We start from the raw sequence: 22,003 nt of genomic DNA on the forward strand, positions 1-22,003 counted from the left end.
AGGTTGGAAAAGCGACTAAACTCCTGCATCAGATTCGGGAGGGAAACGGAGGGGTTAGTGAGAAAGAATAACAGGTCGTCTGCGTACGCTGCCACTTTAGCGACCCGGGATCCCTCTCCTATTCCCTTAATGTCTTGATTTGCACGGACATGTCTTAGAAATGGTTCCAGGGTAAGGATAAAGATCAAAGGGGACAAGGGGCAGCCCTGTCTTGTCCCATTATGGATTGTAAAATCATCCGAGAGAATACCGTTCAGCCTTAGCCTGGCAGATGGGCAGGAGTACAATGACATTATCCAACCCATCATTTGCGGGCCCAGACCGAGTCGGAGAAGTGTTTCCTCCATGTACGTCCAATTGACTCTGTCAAATGCTTTTTCAGCATCAGTGGACAGGAGCATAAGTGTTACACGGGACAATTGGGACTTATGTATGAGGTTGATCGCCTTTGTAGTGTTGTCTCGGGCCTCTCGTCCCAACATAAACCCCGCCTGATCAAGATGAATTACCCCACCAAGCAGGGGGGGCCAAGCACATTGGCAATATCTTGGCGAGGAGTTTAATGTGTGCGTTAAGCAGTGAGATTGGCCTGTAGCTGGCGCACTGAGAGGGGTATTTTCCCGGTTTGGGAATCACCGCTATATGGGCCCTGAGCGCGTCCGGTGGAACGAGTGAGGAGGAGGATAGAGAATTCAAAGATGACAGCAGATGCGGCCCAAGGCAGGAGATACATTTCTTATAGTAGGGTAACGTGAAACCGTCAGGCCCTGGGGCCTTACCAGCAGCGGAGTTTTTGAGCGCATCAGTTAGTTCGGTCATGGTAATCGGTTCTTCCAAGGCAGCGAGTACCTCCTCTGTCAGGGGCGGCAAACCCGAGTCCGCAATATAGGATTGAATATGTGCACGAAAGTCGTTTGACAAAGTGGCCGGATTGGTGGAGTCGGCGTTGTAAAGAGCAGCGTAGAAGTCGCGGAACTGTGCAGCTATGTCCAGAGGCAGGTTGGCTCGTGTGGTGTGTGAGGATGTAATAAAGGGGACATAAGTGCGCGCTTGTTGGATCCGCAGAGCTCTAGCAAGCGAACTGCTGCATTTATTACCATACTCGTAAAAATGACGCTTACATTTAGAGATTGTAGCTTTAGCTTTGGATAATAATATGGTACGTAATTCGTCCCGTTTCTGAATTAACGCAATTCGACATTCTATTTCATGGGTACGTTTGTGTGTAATTTCTAGGGCCTTGATCTCTGACAGTAGCCGAACGATATTCGCGGCACGCTCTTTTTTCAATCATGCTCCGTGTTTGATAAGAGTGCCGCGAACGACTCATTTATGTGCCTCCCATAGCACCCTCGAGTTCGTGTTGGCGGATGTGTTTGTGATGAAATAGTCATCCAGCGTACGTTGTACATCTGATGAGACGAGGGAGTCATTGAGAAGCGAGGGATTAAGCTTCCACTGGGATTGGAATATTAACGGAGATTGCAATGACATAGACATCGTAACCAGGGCATGGTCTGAGAAAGAGATCGAATCAATGTCGGCCGCCTGTAACGTTGGTAGAGCGCGATGTTTGATAAATATCAAATCTAGTCTGGAGTAAATGTCGTGTACGGAGGAGTAAAAGGAAAAATCCCTGTCTGCTGGATGTAAAAGACGCCACGTATCTACAAAGTTATGATCATGAAGGGCTCATTCAATGCGACGCAGTTGGGAGTTGGGGATTGACGATGAACCCGATGAAACATCCATGGTTGGTTCCAATGCTACATTGAAGTCACCCCCTAGGACAATGGTACCCTCTCCAAAGTCCTCCAGTATGTCTAAAAAACCAATCAATGCTGAAAAGTGAAAAAAGTTTACCAAAAGTTTTGCTCACCTCATATCCTTCATTTTAAATTGCGTTTTTCCAATGAGTTTTGTGAAGCAATGTAGGCATAAAAAATCCAGAAAGCTGTGGGTGCTCGTAGATCCTCCTGAGCTTGATCCTGTGTCGACAGCAGGTTGTAGAAACAAAAATGATGTGTAGAAAAGGCAGATCCAGCACTCAAATATAAAAAAATTTATTTTTATTTGTTCATTTAAAAAAAAAAAAAAAAAATTGGGATAAAACAATAATCCCGGGACCACGCTTACGCGTTTCAGACCACTGGGGTCCTTAATCATAGCTTCGATTAAGGACCCCAGTGGTCTGAAACGCGTAAGCGTGGTCCCGGGATTATTGTTTTCTCCCAATTTTTATTTTATTTTTTAAATGACCTAATAAAAATCACATTTTTTATATTTGAGTGCTGGATCTGCCTTTTCTACACATCATTTTTAATCAATGCTGAACCCTGACCCACATTAGGCAAATAGAAGGAAGCGAAGGTATAGATCTGTGAATCGATGCTACCCTTGACCAAAAGCATTCGCCCCATCTCATCACTGCGAGCGTCCAGATATTCCCATGGAATAGAGCGGGAAAGAAGGATACTTGTCCCCCTGGATTTCGGGTCGGGAGAAAAACTATGATATGCGTGTGGAAACCATAAGTTGGATAACTTAAAGGGTTTATGTTCACTCAAATGCGTTTCCTGCAGGAAAGCTACGTGTAATTGTCTGCCTTTCAGCATGTTAAGCAGGATGGATCGCTTCCCAGGACTATGTAAGCCCTTGACATTCAATGAGCCTATCCGTAGGTCTATCTGGGAGTGACGGGACATGTTCTCGGCGGGAGTGGGTAGAAGGTAGGGAAGGGAGGACGAGATAGGTAGAAGTGGAAAATCAGATAGAAGGAAAAGAAAATATACAAAAAAGGTGGCCCAGAGGCCAACTCCTACATGGCAAGAAGACCTGTGGAGAAAAAGTTAGCGATAAAACGGGAACAAGGAAAACCAAAGAGAAGCGGGGGGGGGGGGGCCCATGCAGTGAGCAGCATATTAAATGAACAATATAACTTTCGTCCAATGTCCACCAAGAGGTGAGCAAGGGAGGCCAGAACACCTTATATAACCAGGCCCAACCATCTAGGCCCATCAAACAATACTATCCCTTTTCTTGAGAGTCTCAAGAGTGGGATACAGAGGGACACCAGGGCAGGGTTGTTGGCAGACTACAAACTCAATTTATTATCAAGATCCTTTTAGGAAGCCAGTAAACCAGCAGGCCTCGACCGGCACCGCATGACCTGACGTAGCTTCCTGCCGTCCGGAACAGCAACCCTGCCCGGAAGTGCAATTACCCGCCACGTCACCTGTAATAAACAAAAGGAGGGGAAGGGAGAGAAAAAGGATGGAAAGGAGGAAGAAGAGAGTGGGAGGCAAGTATAAGGGGAGAGCAGACAGATATATCCGAACCCGCCAAAAGATGAGCCAGAAGATGAGCAGGGGATATTGCATTACATATAACCGGTACAATCACCAAAAGTCCCCACTTTAAGACCATTGAGATATGTAAATGAAGTATGTAGAGAAGGCTAAAACATGTGGTATCAGCCCGTACAGATAAACAATCCCTGGATGTATGTGCAGCACGATAGCCCGCTTAAAAAAACACTACAATAAAAGGGAGTAGCCCATTAACAAATGTTACACTGCTCATACAACATAACCTATAATATAATAGGACCCTAGGCAAAAATACTGTCTCATTAGCATGGTAATAAGCACACTGCCCCCTGGTTGTCTGCCTGAACCTGACCGGCTACGGGCTCTAAAAGATGAGGGGGGAGGCATACATATCACGGAATACCAACATGTTGGGGGTATAGGAGGGAGGGGGGGAAGTTGGGTACGAAGGATGGGAGCAATATAAAGGACATGGTATATCTACTGTTCTGTAAGTAGCGAAAGATCGGACGTATCGACCCTTCTTGCAGGAAAGTCCCGTCGATCATGGGAAAAGAATAAACGTAGCGGGGTTGCTCCAGAGACTCTCTTCAGAAAGGCGCATGAAGAACCTGTAAGCAAAAAATAAAGAACAAGCAAGAAGGGCCACTAGGCACTTTAGGAAGCCCATTGGCCGTAGGAAGCCATCGATATTTTATCGGGATAACAAATCGTAGATCCGGAGATCGGTTCAGGCCTCAGGCGGCAGACGTAGCGAGAGATCTGGCTGAGAACCTATTGATTCCAGTAGAGAGGGTCTGCTGAAAGGCTGGCTTGGGCGCCGATTGCACCGACGTTGAGGCGGTTCATTCCGATCCAGTGTCAGCCAGTCCGGGACCGGGTCAATTTGCAAGAAACAGAATAAGGCCTCTAAATCCGAGGAATGGCGCAGGATAAAGGAGGAAGCATCTCTTCTGACGACCACGTGAAATGGATGCCCCCATCTGTAAGTGGCTCCAACTGCTTTGATCTTTTCTAGCAGCGGGTGAAGTAGACGTCTCATGTAAAGTGTCCGCGGCGAGACATCCGGATAGACCGGGACCCTGCCTCCATCAACCGATACCGGACCATGTGACCATGCTCCTCTGATTATCAAATCCTTGTCCGAGTAGTAATGTAACAGACACAGGACATCCCGCGGGTTTGAAGGGTCGATCGGGCCAGGTCTCGAGACTCTGTGCACGCGGTCCAGTAGGAATGTAGCTTCCAGGGGTCTGTTGGTAACTTTATTAAAGATGGCGGTAATCCTATTAGGGAGGTCGTCTTTGGGACCTAAATCCGGGAGGCCCTTCAGTCGAATATTATTTCTGCGGCCTCTGTTCTCTTGATCATCCAGTTGAAGTGCAAGGGATTGCATATGTGTTCTATTAAAGAGGCTCTGTCACCAGATTTTGCAACCCCTATCTGCTATTGCAGCAGATAGGCGCTGCAATGTAGATTACAGTAACGTTTTTATTTTTAAAAAACGAGCATTTTTGGCCAAGTTATGACCATTTTTGTAGTTATGCAAATGAGGCTTGCAAAAGTCCAAGTGGGTGTGTTTAAAAGTAAAAGTCCAAGTGGGCGTGTATTATGTGCGTACATCGGGGCGTGTTTACTACTTTTACTAGCTGGGCGTTCTGATGAGAAGTATCATCCACTTCTCTTCAGAACGCCCAGCTTCTGCCAGATCACGCTGTGACGTCACTCACAGGTCCTACATCGTGTCAGACGTGCGAGGACACATCGGCACCAGAGGCTACAGTTGATTCTGCAGCAGCATCGGTGTTTGCAGATAAGTAGCTACATCGACTTACCTGCTAACGCCGATGCTGCTGCAGAATCAACTGAAGCCTCTGGTGCCGATGTGGCCTCGCTCGTCTGACACGATGCAGGACCTGTGAGTGACGTCACAGCGTGATCTGGCAGAAGCTGGGCGTTCTGAAGAGAAGTGGATGATAATTCTCATCAGAACGCACAGCTAGTAAAAGTTCTGTTCCTCGTGGCGGCTGTTGGTTAATGGCGGCCTGTCTGTGTCTGCAAGGCACGCATGGTGAAACATTCTTTCTCTGTCTCCCCTGACAGCCGGTGAAGGTACAGACCTCAGGCTCAGTTGGGGACGACAGTTTTGATTTCTCTCAGGGGAGACCCTGAGATTCCATTGTTACCAGTATCTGGGTGGTGAGTTGCGGCCTAACGGAGCCATTTTGCATATATGCCTGTTATACATCTATGTCACTGATTTGGCTCACCTGCTCACTATACTTTCTGGGACTGCCTGCCTACCCGGTTCTTTGTCTATAGAGCTTACTTACCATATATAACTTCCTACCAGTGTGCCATACTCTGTTAAAAGGAGACTGTATCTGTTGCCTTACTTTTCCTGCTACACTATTGGTGGGGTGCGACCTACCTATTTCAGCTATACTGTGCACCATGCGTAAATCTAAACCTCAGTCTGCAGTGGATAAGCTAAAAGATTTTGCTCGTACTGATCAGGACGAAGATAATTCCTCTCCACGTAAAACGAGATCTACTCACCTCAAAAATAAAGAGGACGATGCCCGACCGAGTGGCGGCATGGATTCCGACACTGAGACTAAACCTATGTTACGTCAGGTTTCATTGCAACTTCTATCGGCCATTGATGCTTGCAAAACTTCTTTAACAGGCCAGATTGATGAGATAAACCTTGATGTCAGTTTGCTCCGTCACAACATGCAGAACCTGAAAGGCTGTATGGGAGAGATGGAGGGGCGACTTTCTCAAGTAGAGGACAGGATTGGTCCTCTTGCTACTACCCTGGCTGCTACTACACGGAAGGCGGATGCTTGTCAATCCAAAACTGATGACCTTGAAAATAGACTGCGTCGTAATAATTTACGTATAATTGGCTTACCGGAAAAATCTGAGGGCAAAACTCCTGAACCGTTTATTGAACAATGGCTCAAGACTAACTTAGAGGCGCCAGCCTTTTCCACTTGCTTTGTGGTTGAGAGGGCACATCGTGTTCCGGCTAAGCCGCCGCCTCAAGGTGCAGCCCCTCGGCAATTCCTGGTTGGGATTCTAAATTACAGAGATCGAGACACGTCTTTGCGTCAGTCCAGGTTGAAAGCTCCATTAAAATTCAACAATTCCACTATTTCCATATTCCCTGACTTTTCTGCAGACCTCCAGAAGCAGCGTGCCATCTCTATGGAGGTCAAAAGAAAGTTTAAGGAGTGAAACATTCCATACTCAATGGCATACCCTGCTCGTCTCCGAATTGCCTATGATGACAAAGTGGTCTTCTTGCATAGCCCGGCGAGAGAGTGGCTCCAGATGCATCCTCCGGTGGCTTGAGTGACTCTTCAGCATTCACCTGTGGGCCCTTCGAGAATGCTCCGTTGATCAGCCTGACATTCTTCACATGATGAACGTTACTGGGTGATATGTTGTATATTTTATGATGTTATACCGTACCTTATGTCGCTATATCTACCATTGGCTACTCAGGTCAGTTGATCCAGAGGGGGATCTCTCTCCTTTCTATATATTGTTCTCATCTGATTCACTGGTAAAAAACAAACAAAAAGACCCAGAACATTTTTCTTATATGTTTACTGATGCCAGGATGTATGCCTGACCAAGACGTAGTCGAGTATTCCCCATTCTACCTTTTCTACCCCAAATGTCTGCCCTACCTATGGTTCTTGGTGGGGACATTTCTGGGTTATTTTCCTCGGTTACTTTGTTATGTTTGATTGTTGTTCATATGTATGTCTATGCCACTGACTCTGATAACTCTGTCCATACCTTTTTCTGCTCATCCATTGTATGCTGCTGTACTGCCCAGGACTGGCAATTGATCCTTGATGACGGGCCTCGGTGTTCCCTCATATTAGGCGATCCCGTCCCCACCTAATCTGTTTACAGGAGACTCACCTCGTTAGTGAAAGATCTAGTTACCTTAAAGGGAATGTGTTGCCAGAAAAACATGTTTTTTTTTTAAAAATTAAACATTTAGTGTGTGGGTGATTAAACATTGTTCAAATTTTTTTTATTTTTTTCGCGAGTCAGGAAATATTATAAATTTTTTCTCATTTATAATACTACCCATTTTTGGTCACTAGATGGAGCTAGTTCCCAAAATTGCAGCATTGCAACATTGGGTTAAAAGCCCTCGCTCTAGTGAGCTCTCAGCATCCCCCCCTCCTTTATCCTGGCTAGTGCCGGGATAAACGAGGGGTTTGAAAGGTTTAACCTCCTACACTGTGTGTCGCCATTTTTTGAGGTAACCCACAGTGTAGTAGGTTTACATACAGTAGTAAACACACACAAACACTAACATACATTGAAATCTCTTACCTGCTCCTGCCGCCGCGGCTCCCTCCGGCCCGTCCGCTCCCTTTGCTGCCGCTGTTCCATGTGCACAAGTCCGGAAGCCGCGACCGGAAGTAGTAATATTACTGTCCGGCCGCGACTTCCGGTCCACAGGAAAATGGCGCCGGACGGCGCCAATTTCGAATAGGACTGTGTGGGAGCGGCGCATGCGCAGTTCCCACACAGACGCCGTACACGGCAGTCAATGGGACGGGAGCCGTTCGCAGTCCCTATGGGACTGTGGCTGCCGTATTCCATGTCTGTGTGTGTCGTTAATCGACACACACAGAAATGGAACAAAAAATGGCAGCCCCCATAGGGAAGAAAAAGTGTAAAAATAAGAAACAGTAAAACACAAACACACAAATGAATATGAACGTTTTTATTAAAGCACTAACATCTTTAACATATAAAAAAATTATTTGTGATGACACTGTTCCTTTAAGAAACCTTGGATACAATGGGCGTGCCACTCCTTTCACACTTTTTATTCTAGAGGGGTTTCCCTGCTGATACCCTCCCTTCATCGCAGGTTACATTGCTTGACTCCCCTATGATGATGGCGGAACTTCAAGAGGCTATTCAGGAAATGTCTCTCCATAAATCCCCAGGTCCTGATGGGCTCCCTATTGAAGGTTATAGGAGGTATCGGGAACATATGGGCCCCATGTTGTTAGATACTCTTAACCAGGCTTTACTCAGCCACTCACTTCCCTCTACATTTGATGATGCTTCTATCATTGTGCTACTGAAGCCGGATAAAGACCATGTTGATTGTGGTTCTTATAGACCAATTTCCCTAGTTAACGTAGACTATAAAATCCTACCTAAGATCCTGGCAAAGCGACTGAATCAAGTTGTTCTAACAATTATTCACCCTGACCAAACTGAATTCATGCGCGGTAAATCTACTACTATAAACATTACACGTGTACAGACACTTATGCAGATGGGTAGAATGGGTCATTTGCCTTGGGCTGTCGCTTCATTAGATACTATGAAGGCGTTCGACTCTGTTGAGTGCTCCTTCCTTCTGGCCGGCCTTCACAGCTTTGCTCCTACATTTATCTCATGGATCCAACTTCTCTATAAATCCCTTATGGCTATTGTGGTGGTCAATGGCATCCCCTCGGATTCTTCTCCTCTGGCACGGGGTACGCGGCAGGGATGTCCCCTCTCACCGGTTTTATTTGCTATTGCCATTGAAGCTATAGCTATTAGATTGAGATCCACCTCTATGGTAACTGGTGTGCAGTGGGAGGGAGGGTCTGCTGTGGTGGGCCTGTACGCTGACGAGAAGGTCCTTTTCCTGCGCAGCCCTCATGAGTCTTTTGGTCACGCTGTCCGCTTGCTAGATGCCTTTTTGCCATTTTCTGGGCTTAGGGTTAATTGGCAGAAGTGCCCCATTTCCTACATAAGGAGATCGGCGCTGTAATGTCGGTGACAGTAATGCTTTATATTTAGAAAAACGATCTATATTTACCACGTTAGGAGCGATTTTACATTTATGCTAATGAGGTTGTTAATGCCCAAGTGGACGTGTTTTTACTTTAGACCAAGTGGGCGTTGTACAGAGGAGTGTATCACGCTGACCAATCACTGACCAATCAGCATCATGCACTCCTCCCCATTCATTTAGTCAGTGCATAGTGACACTGCGTTGTTCACGATCTGCTGTCTTATACTGACACATTAACGTTACTGAAGTGTTTAGACAGTGAATAGACATTCCTTCCAGCCAGGACGCGATGTCTATTCACAATCCCGACACTTCATTAACGTTTACAGCAGAGCAAAGCGTAATCTCCCTGTAACCGGTCATTTACAGCGAGATCTCGCGAGATTACACTTGGCTCTGCTGTAAGTACCACAGAAACGTTACCGAAGTGTCGGGATTGTGAATAGACATGGCGTCCTGGCTGGAAGGAATGTCTATTCACTGTCTAAACACTTCAGTAACGTTAATGTGTAAGTGACTGAGCCCAGGCTAAGTGTAGAATCCCCAGTCAGAGGGTTGCCGACGCTCTGGCCGGGTATTCCGCTCCCGGAGGAGTGAATGGCAGAGCAGGGAGCGGAGAGTTTCCTGCTCCGCCACAGTATTCAGTAGTACCTGCGTCCTGAGGATGCAAATACAATTGAAAATGGCCGGGACAGTTATTTGCCGGGACTGTCTCTGTAAATTTGGGACAGTCCCGGCAAATTCAGGACTGTTGGCAACTATGAGAATATGGCGACACTAAATAACATTGTTTTCTAACAAAAAGTTATTTCTATGTAAATATCGCACATCATGAAAAAAAACATAGAAATTTGGTATCGTCCCGCAGAATCTAATCCTCGCACCGCGGGACCGGCAGAAAAATAACCAAGAAATAGATCTGAGGGAACAACTAAACCCGTCCTGGTGATTAAGGGGTTAACCTGCGGTGCGGATTATAGACACGCAGGATATCGCATTTATACCGCGGATTCGCTGCGCATTTGTTGCAGAATTTCCACATTAAGTGCAATGGAAAGTCAAGTTCTGCAACAAACGCCATTGTTCCCAGAATCCTCTGCGGCTCCACCGCGTGTTCACAGCAACGCTGCAGGTTACACATATATAAAAAAGAAGGCGTCATGTGACCCTTGCAGCCAATCACAGGCTGGAGAGGTCACATGTCATTATAGGGGTCACCTGGACACAGCCGGAAGAGCAGGGACGTGTTGCTATGGTAACGCTCGGAGAGGTGGGGATCGGCCTTGTTGTATTTCTGTAGTAGATATTCTGGAGGATTATACGTCCACCATTTGGGGTGAATATTCGGGGTGATTTCCTTGCGTGTTGTGGGTCGTATTCGCTACGTGTGAACATTCCCTTAAACCGCACGGTGAACGACATGAACAAGAAATGTATAAAGGTCAGTGAATAAGTTGTATGTCCCGAATATTATGTCATTACAAAACACGACTCGTCCCACAAAACATCCGACCACTACAAAGACCAGAAATACCCCAAAGAGGCCGGCACTGGAGGGGTTAAATCTGGGCTAGGAGTCCAGTGGGCGGGGTCACTCAATGATTGACAACAGAGAGAACACCCGACCAGCGCTGCTCTTTACCTCATCACGTAACAGCTGAAGGACCTGTGATGACGTCACCACCAAGTGACAGGAAAAGGCGGAGCTTATTAGTGGAGAGAGGCGGAGGTGGAAGGACCTGGGATATCAAGGTCACGTGACCGCGGCATCAGGGGGGGGGGGTTTAGACGTTTGAGCGATGTATGAAGGACATGTGTGATGATCAAGTGACATGAGGGGTCCTGAGCATCATATGAGCGATGAAGGAGTGATCGGTGCTAAACTGTGCAAAATATAATGTGTTGAAGTAAAAGGACCTGTGATGACATCAACACCACGTGACTGGGACGGGAGGGGTGGAGCTTATCATTTGAGAAAAGTGGTGGAGGAAAGACCTGTGAAGCTGATCACGTGACATGTGGGGCGGAGCTCTGTGAGTGGTCCGGTCTCCTGTACTATGTTGAGAAGCGTTCATGATTACGTCACATGAGGGGTGGGGCTATGCCTCCTCTCCAGTTATAAGCTCCGCCTCTCTTGTCCCGGTCACATGGTGGTGACGTCATTACTGGTCCTTCAGCTGTTGCCGTCTATGAGGTAGAGAGCAGCGCTGGTCGGGTCTACATGACTTCCGGTCACCGCTGTTGTTTAGTGTTCTCTCTGTTATCAGTCAGGAGGTTTCCCATGATGCAGTAGTAAGGTTACATGAGGTCATTTCTGTCCGGTTTTGGTGCGTTTTTGTCTGGCACAGTGTTGGTAATTATTATTATTTATTATTAGCGCTGTAAATATGAAATACAGGAGGGTTTAACCCCTTGGTGACATCAGATCTATAGTATTATGCTGTACGTGCGCCGTCACACTAGAAGGAGCGGAGCCTGCACCGTACACGACTACTGACAACCGCCTGCAACCGCCAAGATCGGAGACAGCGCAATCCCGGCCGCTTAACCCCTCAGATACCGTAATTAATAGTGACCGCGGCATCTGATCAGTTAGAGATCGCGGCTTCCTCTGTCCTCCGAAGAAACTGCGCGATGCCGACCGGTTATATAAACCCCCCTCACCCCGCGCAATCACCGGAAATATAAACCCCTCACACCGCGAAATCACCGGAAATATAAAACCCCTCACACCGCGCAATCACCGGAAATATAAACCCCCTCACACCCCGCAATCACCGGAAATATAAACCCCTCACACCGCTCAATCACCGGAAATATAAACCCCCTCACACCGCGCAATCACCGGAAATATAAACCCCCTCACACCGCGCAATCACCGGAAATATAAACCCCCCACACCGCGCAATCACCGGAAATATAAACCCCCCCCCACACCGTGCAATCACCGGAAATATAAACCCCTCAACACCGCGCAATCACCGGAAATATAAACCCCCTCACACCGCGCAATCACCGGAAATATAAACCCCCTCACACCGCGCAATCACCGGAAATATAAACCCCCCACACCGCGCAATCACCGGAAATATAAACCCCTCACACCGCGCAATCACCGGAAATATAAACCCCCTCACATCGCGCAATCACCGGAAATATAAACCCCTCACACCGCGCAATCACCGGAAATATAAACCCCTCACACCGCGCAATCACCGGAAATATAAAACCCCTCACACCGCGCAATCACCGGAAATATAAAACCCCTCACACCGCGCAATCACCGGAAATATAAATCCCCACAGTGCGCAATCACCGGAAATATAAACCCCTCACACTGCGCAATCACGGAAATATAAAACCCCTCACACCGCGCAATCACCCGAAATATAAACCCCTCACACCGCGCAATCACCGGAAATATAAACCCCTCACACCGCGCAATCACCGGAAATATAACCCCCCCACACACCGAGCAATCACCGGAAATATAAAACCCCTCACACCGCGCAATCACAGGAAATATAAACCCCTCACACCGCGCAATCACCGGAAATAGAAAACCCCTCACACCGCGCAATCACCGGAAATATAAACCCCCCACACACCGCGCAATCACCGGAAATATAAAACCCCTCACACCGCGCAATCACCGGAAATATAAACCCCTCACACCGCGCAATCACCGTAAATATAAACCCCTCACACCGCGCAATCACCGGAAATATAAACCCCTCACACCGCGCAATCACCGGAAATATAAAACCCCCCACACCGCGCAATCATCGGAAATATAAACCCCCTCACACCGCGCAATCACCGGAAATATAAAACCCCTCACACCGCGCAATCACCGGAAATATAAACCCCTCACACCGCGCAATCATCGGAAATATAAAACCCCTCACACCGCGCAATCACCAGAAATATAAACCCCTCACACCGCGCAATCACCGGAAATATAAACCCCCTCACACCGCGCAATCACCGGAAATATAAAACCCCTCACACCGCGCAGTCACCGGAAATATAAACCCCCTCACACCGCGCAATCACCGGAAATATAAACCCCTCACACCGCGCAATCACCGGAAATATAAAACCCCTCACACCGCGCAATCACCGGAAATATAAAACCCCCCACACTGCGCAATCACCGGAAATATAAAACCCCTCACACCGCGCAATCACCGGAAATATAAACCCCCTCACACCGCGCAATCACCGGAAATATAAACCCCTCACACCACGCAATCACCGGGAATATAAAACCCCTCACACCGCGCAATCACCGGAAATATAAAACCCCCCACACCGCGCAATCACCGGAAATATAAAACTCCCCACACCGCGCAATCACCGGAAATATAAACCCCCCACACCGCCCAATCACCGGAAATATAAACCCCTCACACCGCGCAATCACCGGAAATATAAAACCCCCCACACCGCGCAATCACCGGAAATATAAACCCCTCACACCGCGCAATCACCGGAAATATAAAACCCCCACACCGCGCAATCACAGGAAATATAAACCCCTCACACCGCGCAATCACCGGAAATATAAAACCCCTTCACACCGCGCAATCACCGGAAATATAAAACCCCTCACACCGCGCAATCACCGGAAATATAAAACCCCTCACACCGCGCAATCACCGGAAATATAAACCCCTCACACCGCGCAATCACCGGAAATATAAACCCCTCACACCGCGCAATCACCGGAAATATAAAACCCTTCACACCGCGCAATCACCGGAAATATAAAACTCCCCACACCGTGCAATCACCGGAAATATAAACCCCCCTCACACCACGCAATCACCGGAAATATAAAACCTCTCACACCGCGCAATCACCGGAAATATAAAACCCCCCACACCGCGCAATCACCGGAAATATAAAACCCCTCACACCGCGCAATCACCGGAAATATAAAACCCCTCACACCGCGCAGTCACCGGAAATATAAACCCCCTCACACCGCGCAATCACCGGAAATATAAAACCCCCACACCGCGCAATCACAGGAAATATAAACCCCCTCACACCACGCACTTACCGGAAATATAAACCCCCCCACACCGCGCACTCACCGGAAATATAAAACCCCTCACACCGCGCAATCATCGGAAATATAAAACCCCTCACACCGCGCAATCACCGGAAATATAAACCCCCTCACACCACGCAATCACCGGAAATATAAACCCCCTCACACCGTGCAATCACCGGAAATATAAACCCCTCAACACCGCGCAATCACCGGAAATATAAACCCCCTCACACCGCGCAATCACCGGAAATATAAACCCCCTCACACCGCGCAATCACCGGAAATATAAACCCCCCACACCGCGCAATCACCGGAAATATAAACCCCTCACACCGCGCAATCACCGGAAATATAAACCCCCTCACATCGCGCAATCACCGGAAATATAAACCCCTCACACCGCGCAATCACCGGAAATATAAACCCCTCACACCGCGCAATCACCGGAAATATAAAACCCCTCACACCGCGCAATCACCGGAAATATAAATCCCCACAGTGCGCAATCACCGGAAATATAAACCCCTCACACTGCGCAATCACGGAAATATAAAACCCCTCACACCGCGCAATCACCGGAAATATAAACCCCCTCACATCGCGCAATCACCGGAAATATAAACCCCTCACACCGCGCAATCACCGGAAATATAAACCCCTCACACCGCGCAATCACCGGAAATATAAAACCCCTCACACCGCGCAATCACCGGAAATATAAATCCCCACAGTGCGCAATCACCGGAAATATAAACCCCTCACACTGCGCAATCACGGAAATATAAAACCCCTCACACCGCGCAATCACCCGAAATATAAACCCCTCACACCGCGCAATCACCGGAAATATAAACCCCTCACACCGCGCAATCACCGGAAATATAACCCCCCCACACACCGAGCAATCACCGGAAATATAAAACCCCTCACACCGCGCAATCACAGGAAATATAAACCCCTCACACCGCGCAATCACCGGAAATAGAAAACCCCTCACACCGCGCAATCACCGGAAATATAAACCCCCCACACACCGCGCAATCACCGGAAATATAAAACCCCTCACACCGCGCAATCACCGGAAATATAAACCCCTCACACCGCGCAATCACCGTAAATATAAACCCCTCACACCGCGCAATCACCGGAAATATAAACCCCTCACACCGCGCAATCACCGGAAATATAAACCCCCTCACACCGCGCAATCACCGGAAATATAAAACTCCTCACACCGCGCAATCACCGGAAATATAAAACCCCCCACACCGCGCAATCACCGGAAATATAAAACCCCTCACACCGCGCAATCACCGGAAATATAAACCCCTCACACCGCGCAATCATCGGAAATATAAAACCCCTCACACCGCGCAATCACCAGAAATATAAACCCCTCACACCGCGCAATCACCGGAAATATAAACCCCCTCACACCGCGCAATCACCGGAAATATAAAACCCCTCACACCGCGCAGTCACCGGAAATATAAACCCCCTCACACCGCGCAATCACCGGAAATATAAACCCCTCACACCGCGCAATCACCGGAAATATAAAACCCCTCACACCGCGCAATCACCGGAAATATAAAACCCCCCACACTGCGCAATCACCGGAAATATAAAACCCCTCACACCGCGCAATCACCGGAAATATAAACCCCCTCACACCGCGCAATCACCGGAAACATAAACCCCTCACACCACGCAATCACCGGGAATATAAAACCCCTCACACCGCGCAATCACCGGAAATATAAAACCCCCCACACCGCGCAATCACCGGAAATATAAAACTCCCCACACCGCGCAATCACCGGAAATATAAACCCCCCACACCGCCCAATCACCGGAAATATAAACCCCTCACACCGCGCAATCACCGGAAATATAAAACCCCCCACACCGCGCAATCACCGGAAATATAAACCCCTCAAACCGCGCAATCACCGGAAATATAAAACCCCCACACCGCGCAATCACAGGAAATATAAACCCCTCACACCGCGCAATCACCGGAAATATAAAACCCCTTCACACCGCGCAATCACCGGAAATATAAAACCCCTCACACCGCGCAATCACCGGAAATATAAAACCCCTCACACCGCGCAATCACCGGAAATATAAACCCCTCACACCGCGCAATCACCGGAAATATAAACCCCTCACACCGCGCAATCACCGGAAATATAAAACCCTTCACACCGCGCAATCACCGGAAATATAAAACTCCCCACACCGCGCAATCACCGGAAATATAAACCCCCCTCACACCACGCAATCACCGGAAATATAAAACCTCTCACACCGCGCAATCACCGGAAATATAAAACCCCCCACACCGCGCAATCACCGGAAATATAAAACCCCTCACACCGCGCAATCACCGGAAATATAAAACCCCTCACACCGCGCAGTCACCGGAAATATAAACCCCCTCACACCGCGCAATCACCGGAAATATAAAACCCCCACACCGCGCAATCACAGGAAATATAAACCCCCTCACACCACGCACTTACCGGAAATATAAACCCCCCCACACCGCGCACTCACCGGAAATATAAAACCCCTCACACCGCGCAATCATCGGAAATATAAAACCCCTCACACCGCGCAATCACCGGAAATATAAACCCCCTCACACCACGCAATCACCGGAAATATAAACCCCCTCACACCGCGCAATCACCGGAAATATAAACCCCGCTCACACCGCGCAATCACCAGAAATATAAACCCCTCACACCGCGCAATCACGGAAATATAAACCCCCCCCACACCGCGCACTCACCGGAAATATAAAACCCCTCACACCGCGCAGTCACCGGAAATATAAACCCCTCACACCGCGCAATCACCGGAAATATAAACCCCCTCACCCGCGCAATCACCGGAAATATAAACCTCCTCACAACGCGCAATCACCGGGAATATAAAACCCCCTCACACCGCGCAATCACCGGGAATATAAAACCCCTCACACGCGCAATCACCGGAAATATAACCCCCTCACACCGCACAATCACCGGGAATATAAAACCCCCTCACACCGCGCAATTACCGGGAATATAAAACCCCTCACACCGTGCAATCACCGGAAATATAAACCCCCTCACACCGCGCAGTCACCGGAAATATAAACCCCCCCCCACACCGCGCAATCACCGGAAATATAAAACGTTCTATCTCACAAAATGGCAACGCAAAACAGTTTTTTCTTTTTTGAACAAATTTTTCTTTCCTTGTAGAAGATAAATATATAAATTTGGTGTCGTCGTAATTGTGTTGAAGAATAAAGGTAACAAGTCATTTCTACCGCATGGTGAACGCCGCAAAAGCGAAACCCAAAGTACAATAGGATTCACTGCGTTTTCCGCTATTCCAGCCCACAATTGTTTCCTCTTTCCCAGCACATTATAGGGGACATTAAAGGGGTTTTCCACGATCGGACAACTGATGACCTTCACCAGATAGGTCATCGGTATATGATCTGTGGGGGTCCGACACCCGGACTCTGCACCGATCATCTGCTCCAGCTGCCTCCGTTCACCAGACGTCCATGCTGAAAGCAGATGCTCCGGTTACGGAATAGAGCGGTCGTGCTGCAGTGTTAAAGTGAATAGGAGCAGAGCCTTTAGTTCTGCAGAACGTCCGCTGTGCAGTGGTCGGAGCCATTTGCTTTCGGCTCCAACTACTGCATACCGTTCAAAACATCCGGCAGCAGGAGCAGCTGATCGGTGCGGGTGTCGGACCCCCACCATCATATACTGATGGCCTATCCAGTGGAGGTCATCCGTTGTCCGATCGTGGAAAACCCCTTTTAAAATTACTTCACGTCCAGCACAAGACATGTTCTCATACGGCTATGCCAACGGAAAAACAAAAAAGTTCTGGCTTTTGGAAGGAGGGAGGAAAAATTTGAATTGGCTGCGTGTCCAAGGGGTTAAGTACATAAGAAGAGACAAACATTAATGAATGACAGACTGGTCCAGAGGGAGAGAGACCCTGCCCTCGTAGACTGCACTCTACAAGAGAAGGAGAGACCCTGCCCGTGTAGACTGCACTCTACAAGAGAAGGAGAGACCCTGCCCGTGTAGACTGCACTCTACAAGAGAAGGAGAGACCCTGCCCGCGTAGCCTGCACTCTACAAGAGAAGGAGAGACCCTGCCCACATAGACTGCACTCTACAAGAGAAGGAGAGACCCTACCCGCGTATACTGCACTCTACAAGAGAAGGAGAGACCCTGCCCGCATAGACTGCACTCTACAAGAGAAGGAGAGACCCTGCCCACGTAGCCTGCACTCTACAAGAGAAGGAGAGACCCTGCCCACATAGACTGCACTCTACAAGAGAAGGAGAGACCCTGCCCGTGTAGACTGCACTCTACAAGAGAAGGAGAGACCCTGCCCGCGTAGCCTGCACTCTACAAGAGAAGGAGAGACCCTGCCCAGATAGACTGCACTCTACAAGAGAAGGAGAGACCCTGCCCACGTAGACTGCACTCTACAAGAGAAGGAGAGACCCTGCCCACATAGACTGCACTCTACAAGAGAAGGAGAGACCCTGCCCGCGTAGACTGTACTCTACAATAGGAGAGAGACCTTGCCCGCGTAGACTGCACTCTACAAGAGAAGAAGAGACCCTGCCCACATAGACTGCACTCTACCAGAGAAGGAGAGACCCTGCCGCGTAGACTGCACTCTACCAGAGAAGGAGAGACCCTGCCGCGTAAACTGCACTCTACAAGAGAAGGAGAGACCCTGCCCACATAGACTACACCCTACAAGAGAAGGAGAGACCCTGCCCACATAGACTGCACTATACAAGAGGAGAGACCCTGCCCGCGTAGACTGCACTCCACAAGAGAAGGAGAGACCCTGCCCGCGTAGACTACACTCTACAAGAGAAGGAGAGACCCTGCCCACATAGACTACACTCTACAAGAGAAGGAGAGACCTTGCCCACATAGACTGCACTCTACAAGAGGAGAGACCCTGCCCGCGTAGACTGCACTCTACAAGAGAAGGAGAGACCCTGCCCGCGTAAACTGCACTCTACAAGAGAAGGAGAGACCCTGCCCACATAGACTGCACTCTACAAGAGAAGGAGAGACCCTGCCCACGTAGACTACACTCTACAAGAGAAGGAGAGACCCTGCCCGCGTAGACTGCACTCAACAAGAGGAGACACTGCCCACATAGACTGCACTCTACAAGAGAAGGAGAGACCTGCCCACATAGACTACACTCTACAAGAGAAGGAGAGACACTGCCCACATAGACTGCACTCTACAAGAGGAGAGACCCTGCCCGCGTAGACTGCACTCTACAAGAGACGAGAGACCCTGCCCATGTAGACTACACTCTACAAGAGAAGGAGAGACCCTGCCCACATAGACTGCACTCTACAAGAGGAGAGACCCTGCCCGCGTAGACTGCACTCTACAAGAGACGGGAGACCCTGCCCACATAGACTACACTCTACAAGAGGAGAGACCCTTTCCGTGTAGACTGCACTCGACAAGAGAAGGAGAGACCCTGCCTGTGTAGACTGCACTCTACAAGAGAAGGAGAGACCCTGCCCGCGTAGACTGCACTCAACAAGAGGAGACCCTGCCCACATAGACTACACTCTACAAGAGAAGGAGAGACCCTGCCCGCGTAGACTGCACTCAACAAGAGGAGACACTGCCCACATAGACTGCACTCTACAAGAAGTGAGACCCTGCTCGCGTAGACTTCACTCTACAAGAGAAGGAGAGACCCTGCCCACGTAGACTGCACTCTACAAGAGAAGGAGAGACCCTGCCCGCGTAGACTGTACTCTACAATAGCAGAGAGACCCTGCCCGCGTAGACTGCACTCTACAAGAGAAGGAGAGACCCTGCCCACATAGACTGCACTCTACAAGAGGAGAGACTCTGCCTGCGTAGACTGCACTCTACAATAGGAGAGAGACCCTGCCCGCATAGACACTACAAGAGGAGACAGTAGTTGAGGGTAGAAGCTGGTCATCCGGTGGAGTAGTGGCAGCCGGTTATTTTAGGGTGTAAGCTTTTCTGAAGAGGGGGTGTTCAGGTTACTAGTGAAGGTTTGGATGGTGGGAGAGATCTGATGTGTTGGGTTAAAGAGTTCCAGAGTATGGGGGATGCACGGGAGAAATCTTCTAGACGATGATGTGAGGAACAGATAAAATGAGAACAAAGAAGGTCTTGTGAGGACCGGAGATTATGTGTGGGGAGGTATCAGGAGATTAGGGCAGAGATGTATGGAGGGGATGGTTTGTTGACAGCCTTGCATGTCATTTTTAATATGTATAACTTAATTTAGTAGGCAATGGGTGGCCAGTGACCGCAGAGGTGGAATGAGGGGAGTGGTAGATTTACCCTTGCAGCTGAGTTGAGAATTGGTAGGAGGGGTGCAATGGTGTTAGATGGGAAGCCACAGAGAAGGATGTTGGAGTAGTCTAGACAGTAGATGATGAGGGCATATATACTAGCATGTTTGTCTGTTCGAGGAAAGACTGACTTCAAGAGAGTTTTTGAGGTGGAGACAGCAAGAAGTGGTAAGCGCTTGGCTGTGCTATTTGAAATTAAGGATTATCCCAATGCAGCGGACCTGTGAGACTGGGAAATGTGTGGAGCCATTAACTGTGATTTGATAGTTCTGGTAAGGGGGTTGAGTGAAATGGGGAAAAGATGATTCCGTTTTCTCCATGTTAATCTTAAGGAAGTGGGAGGTGAAAGAGGAGATAACTGTTAGACACTCTAGATAGCAGGGAGGTAACATCAAGACCAGAGGTAAATTTGACCAAAATTTTAGATGGAGAAGAGTAAGGGATTCAGAACACTGAGACCCATAAGGGAGCAATAGTAAATCTTTAGTTGGTAAACTCCGCACATGCTCGCAGGACTGGCGGGACCTTCCGCACATGCTCGCAGGACTGGCGGGACCTTCCGCACATGCTCGCAGGACTGGCCGGACCTTCCGCACATGCTCGCAGGACTGGCGGGACCTTCCGCACATGCTCGCAGGACTGGCCGGACCTTCCGCACATGCACACTTGACCGCCGGTTCCCATTAACCATGGTTAGTATCTGTCTTTCAGATGTGAATAAAGTTACTATCCGGTAAAATAATCTACAAGGAAAAGGGGAATACTATAATAATTAAGAATTTTAGATGTCTCTTAAGATCCAGGATCTCTGAGGTAACTTCTAATATCTGTAAAAACTTATATTAGGGGTGTATTCATTCATAAAGGGCATCTGTCACATTGACCACCAGTCTGATCTGTTGGCAGCAGATTATATAGCAGGAGGACCTGAGCAGATTGTGTCTCTCCATTCACTTCTATAGGAGTTACAAGAACCGCCTAACAAGGAGAAGATGTTTCTCTCAATGATCAATAAGTGAGGTTCTGTATGTCACACATGATGTTGTCCCCTGTATGATCTCCATCTTCTCCTTTCTTCATAAAGACGTCTGCAGTACTAGATCCTCCAGTTTTCTCATCTTCTGCTCCACAACGTATCTTCTCCTGAATGACCCACCAAGGATGGACAAGGACAGGAATGAGATGAGCAGAAGAATATTAGACTTCACCTTGGAGATCATCTACCTGTTGAGCGGAGAGGTAAACTTTTCTATATTATAGAACAAGTCCCACATAGGGAAGGGACAATACATAATAGGAAGAATCCAGTGTCCTGTATAACAGCGTCCAGACCTTCCAAGTGACGTCAAGAAGCTGAAGATCAGCC

The 22,003-nt window shown here is 48.5% G+C and overlaps 1 protein-coding gene and 1 long non-coding RNA gene across 8 annotated transcripts in view; one reads left to right on the forward strand and one right to left on the reverse strand.

The window, feature by feature from the left end:
• Positions 1 to 8,076: 8,076 nt before the first annotated feature.
• Positions 8,077 to 11,913, reverse strand: LOC142699047 (uncharacterized). The gene is made up of 2 exons (XR_012865947.1): positions 10,811 to 11,913; positions 8,077 to 9,119 (listed from the first exon to the last, which is right to left on the reverse strand). It is a non-coding gene; the product is annotated as an uncharacterized LOC142699047 (long non-coding RNA).
• Positions 10,431 to 22,003, forward strand: part of LOC142699043 (oocyte zinc finger protein XlCOF29-like) — a 75,624-nt gene continuing 64,051 nt past the window's right edge. For 2 of the 7 annotated variants that reach the window (XM_075847964.1, XM_075847966.1), the window contains exon 1: positions 21,676 to 21,876. In XM_075847964.1, coding sequence (XP_075704079.1) covers positions 21,691 to 21,876 — 186 coding nt within the window. In that variant the 5' untranslated portion in view covers positions 21,676 to 21,690. Of the gene's footprint in view, positions 10,610 to 11,171; positions 11,363 to 18,701; positions 21,877 to 22,003 lie in introns of those variants that run through there. The other 5 variants (XM_075847965.1, XM_075847970.1, XM_075847969.1 and 2 more) reach the window with 5 other exon arrangements.

The sequence above is a fragment of the Rhinoderma darwinii genome, unplaced genomic scaffold (genome assembly GCF_050947455.1).
Source record: "Rhinoderma darwinii isolate aRhiDar2 unplaced genomic scaffold, aRhiDar2.hap1 Scaffold_116, whole genome shotgun sequence".
Lineage (NCBI taxonomy): Eukaryota > Metazoa > Chordata > Amphibia > Anura > Rhinodermatidae > Rhinoderma > Rhinoderma darwinii.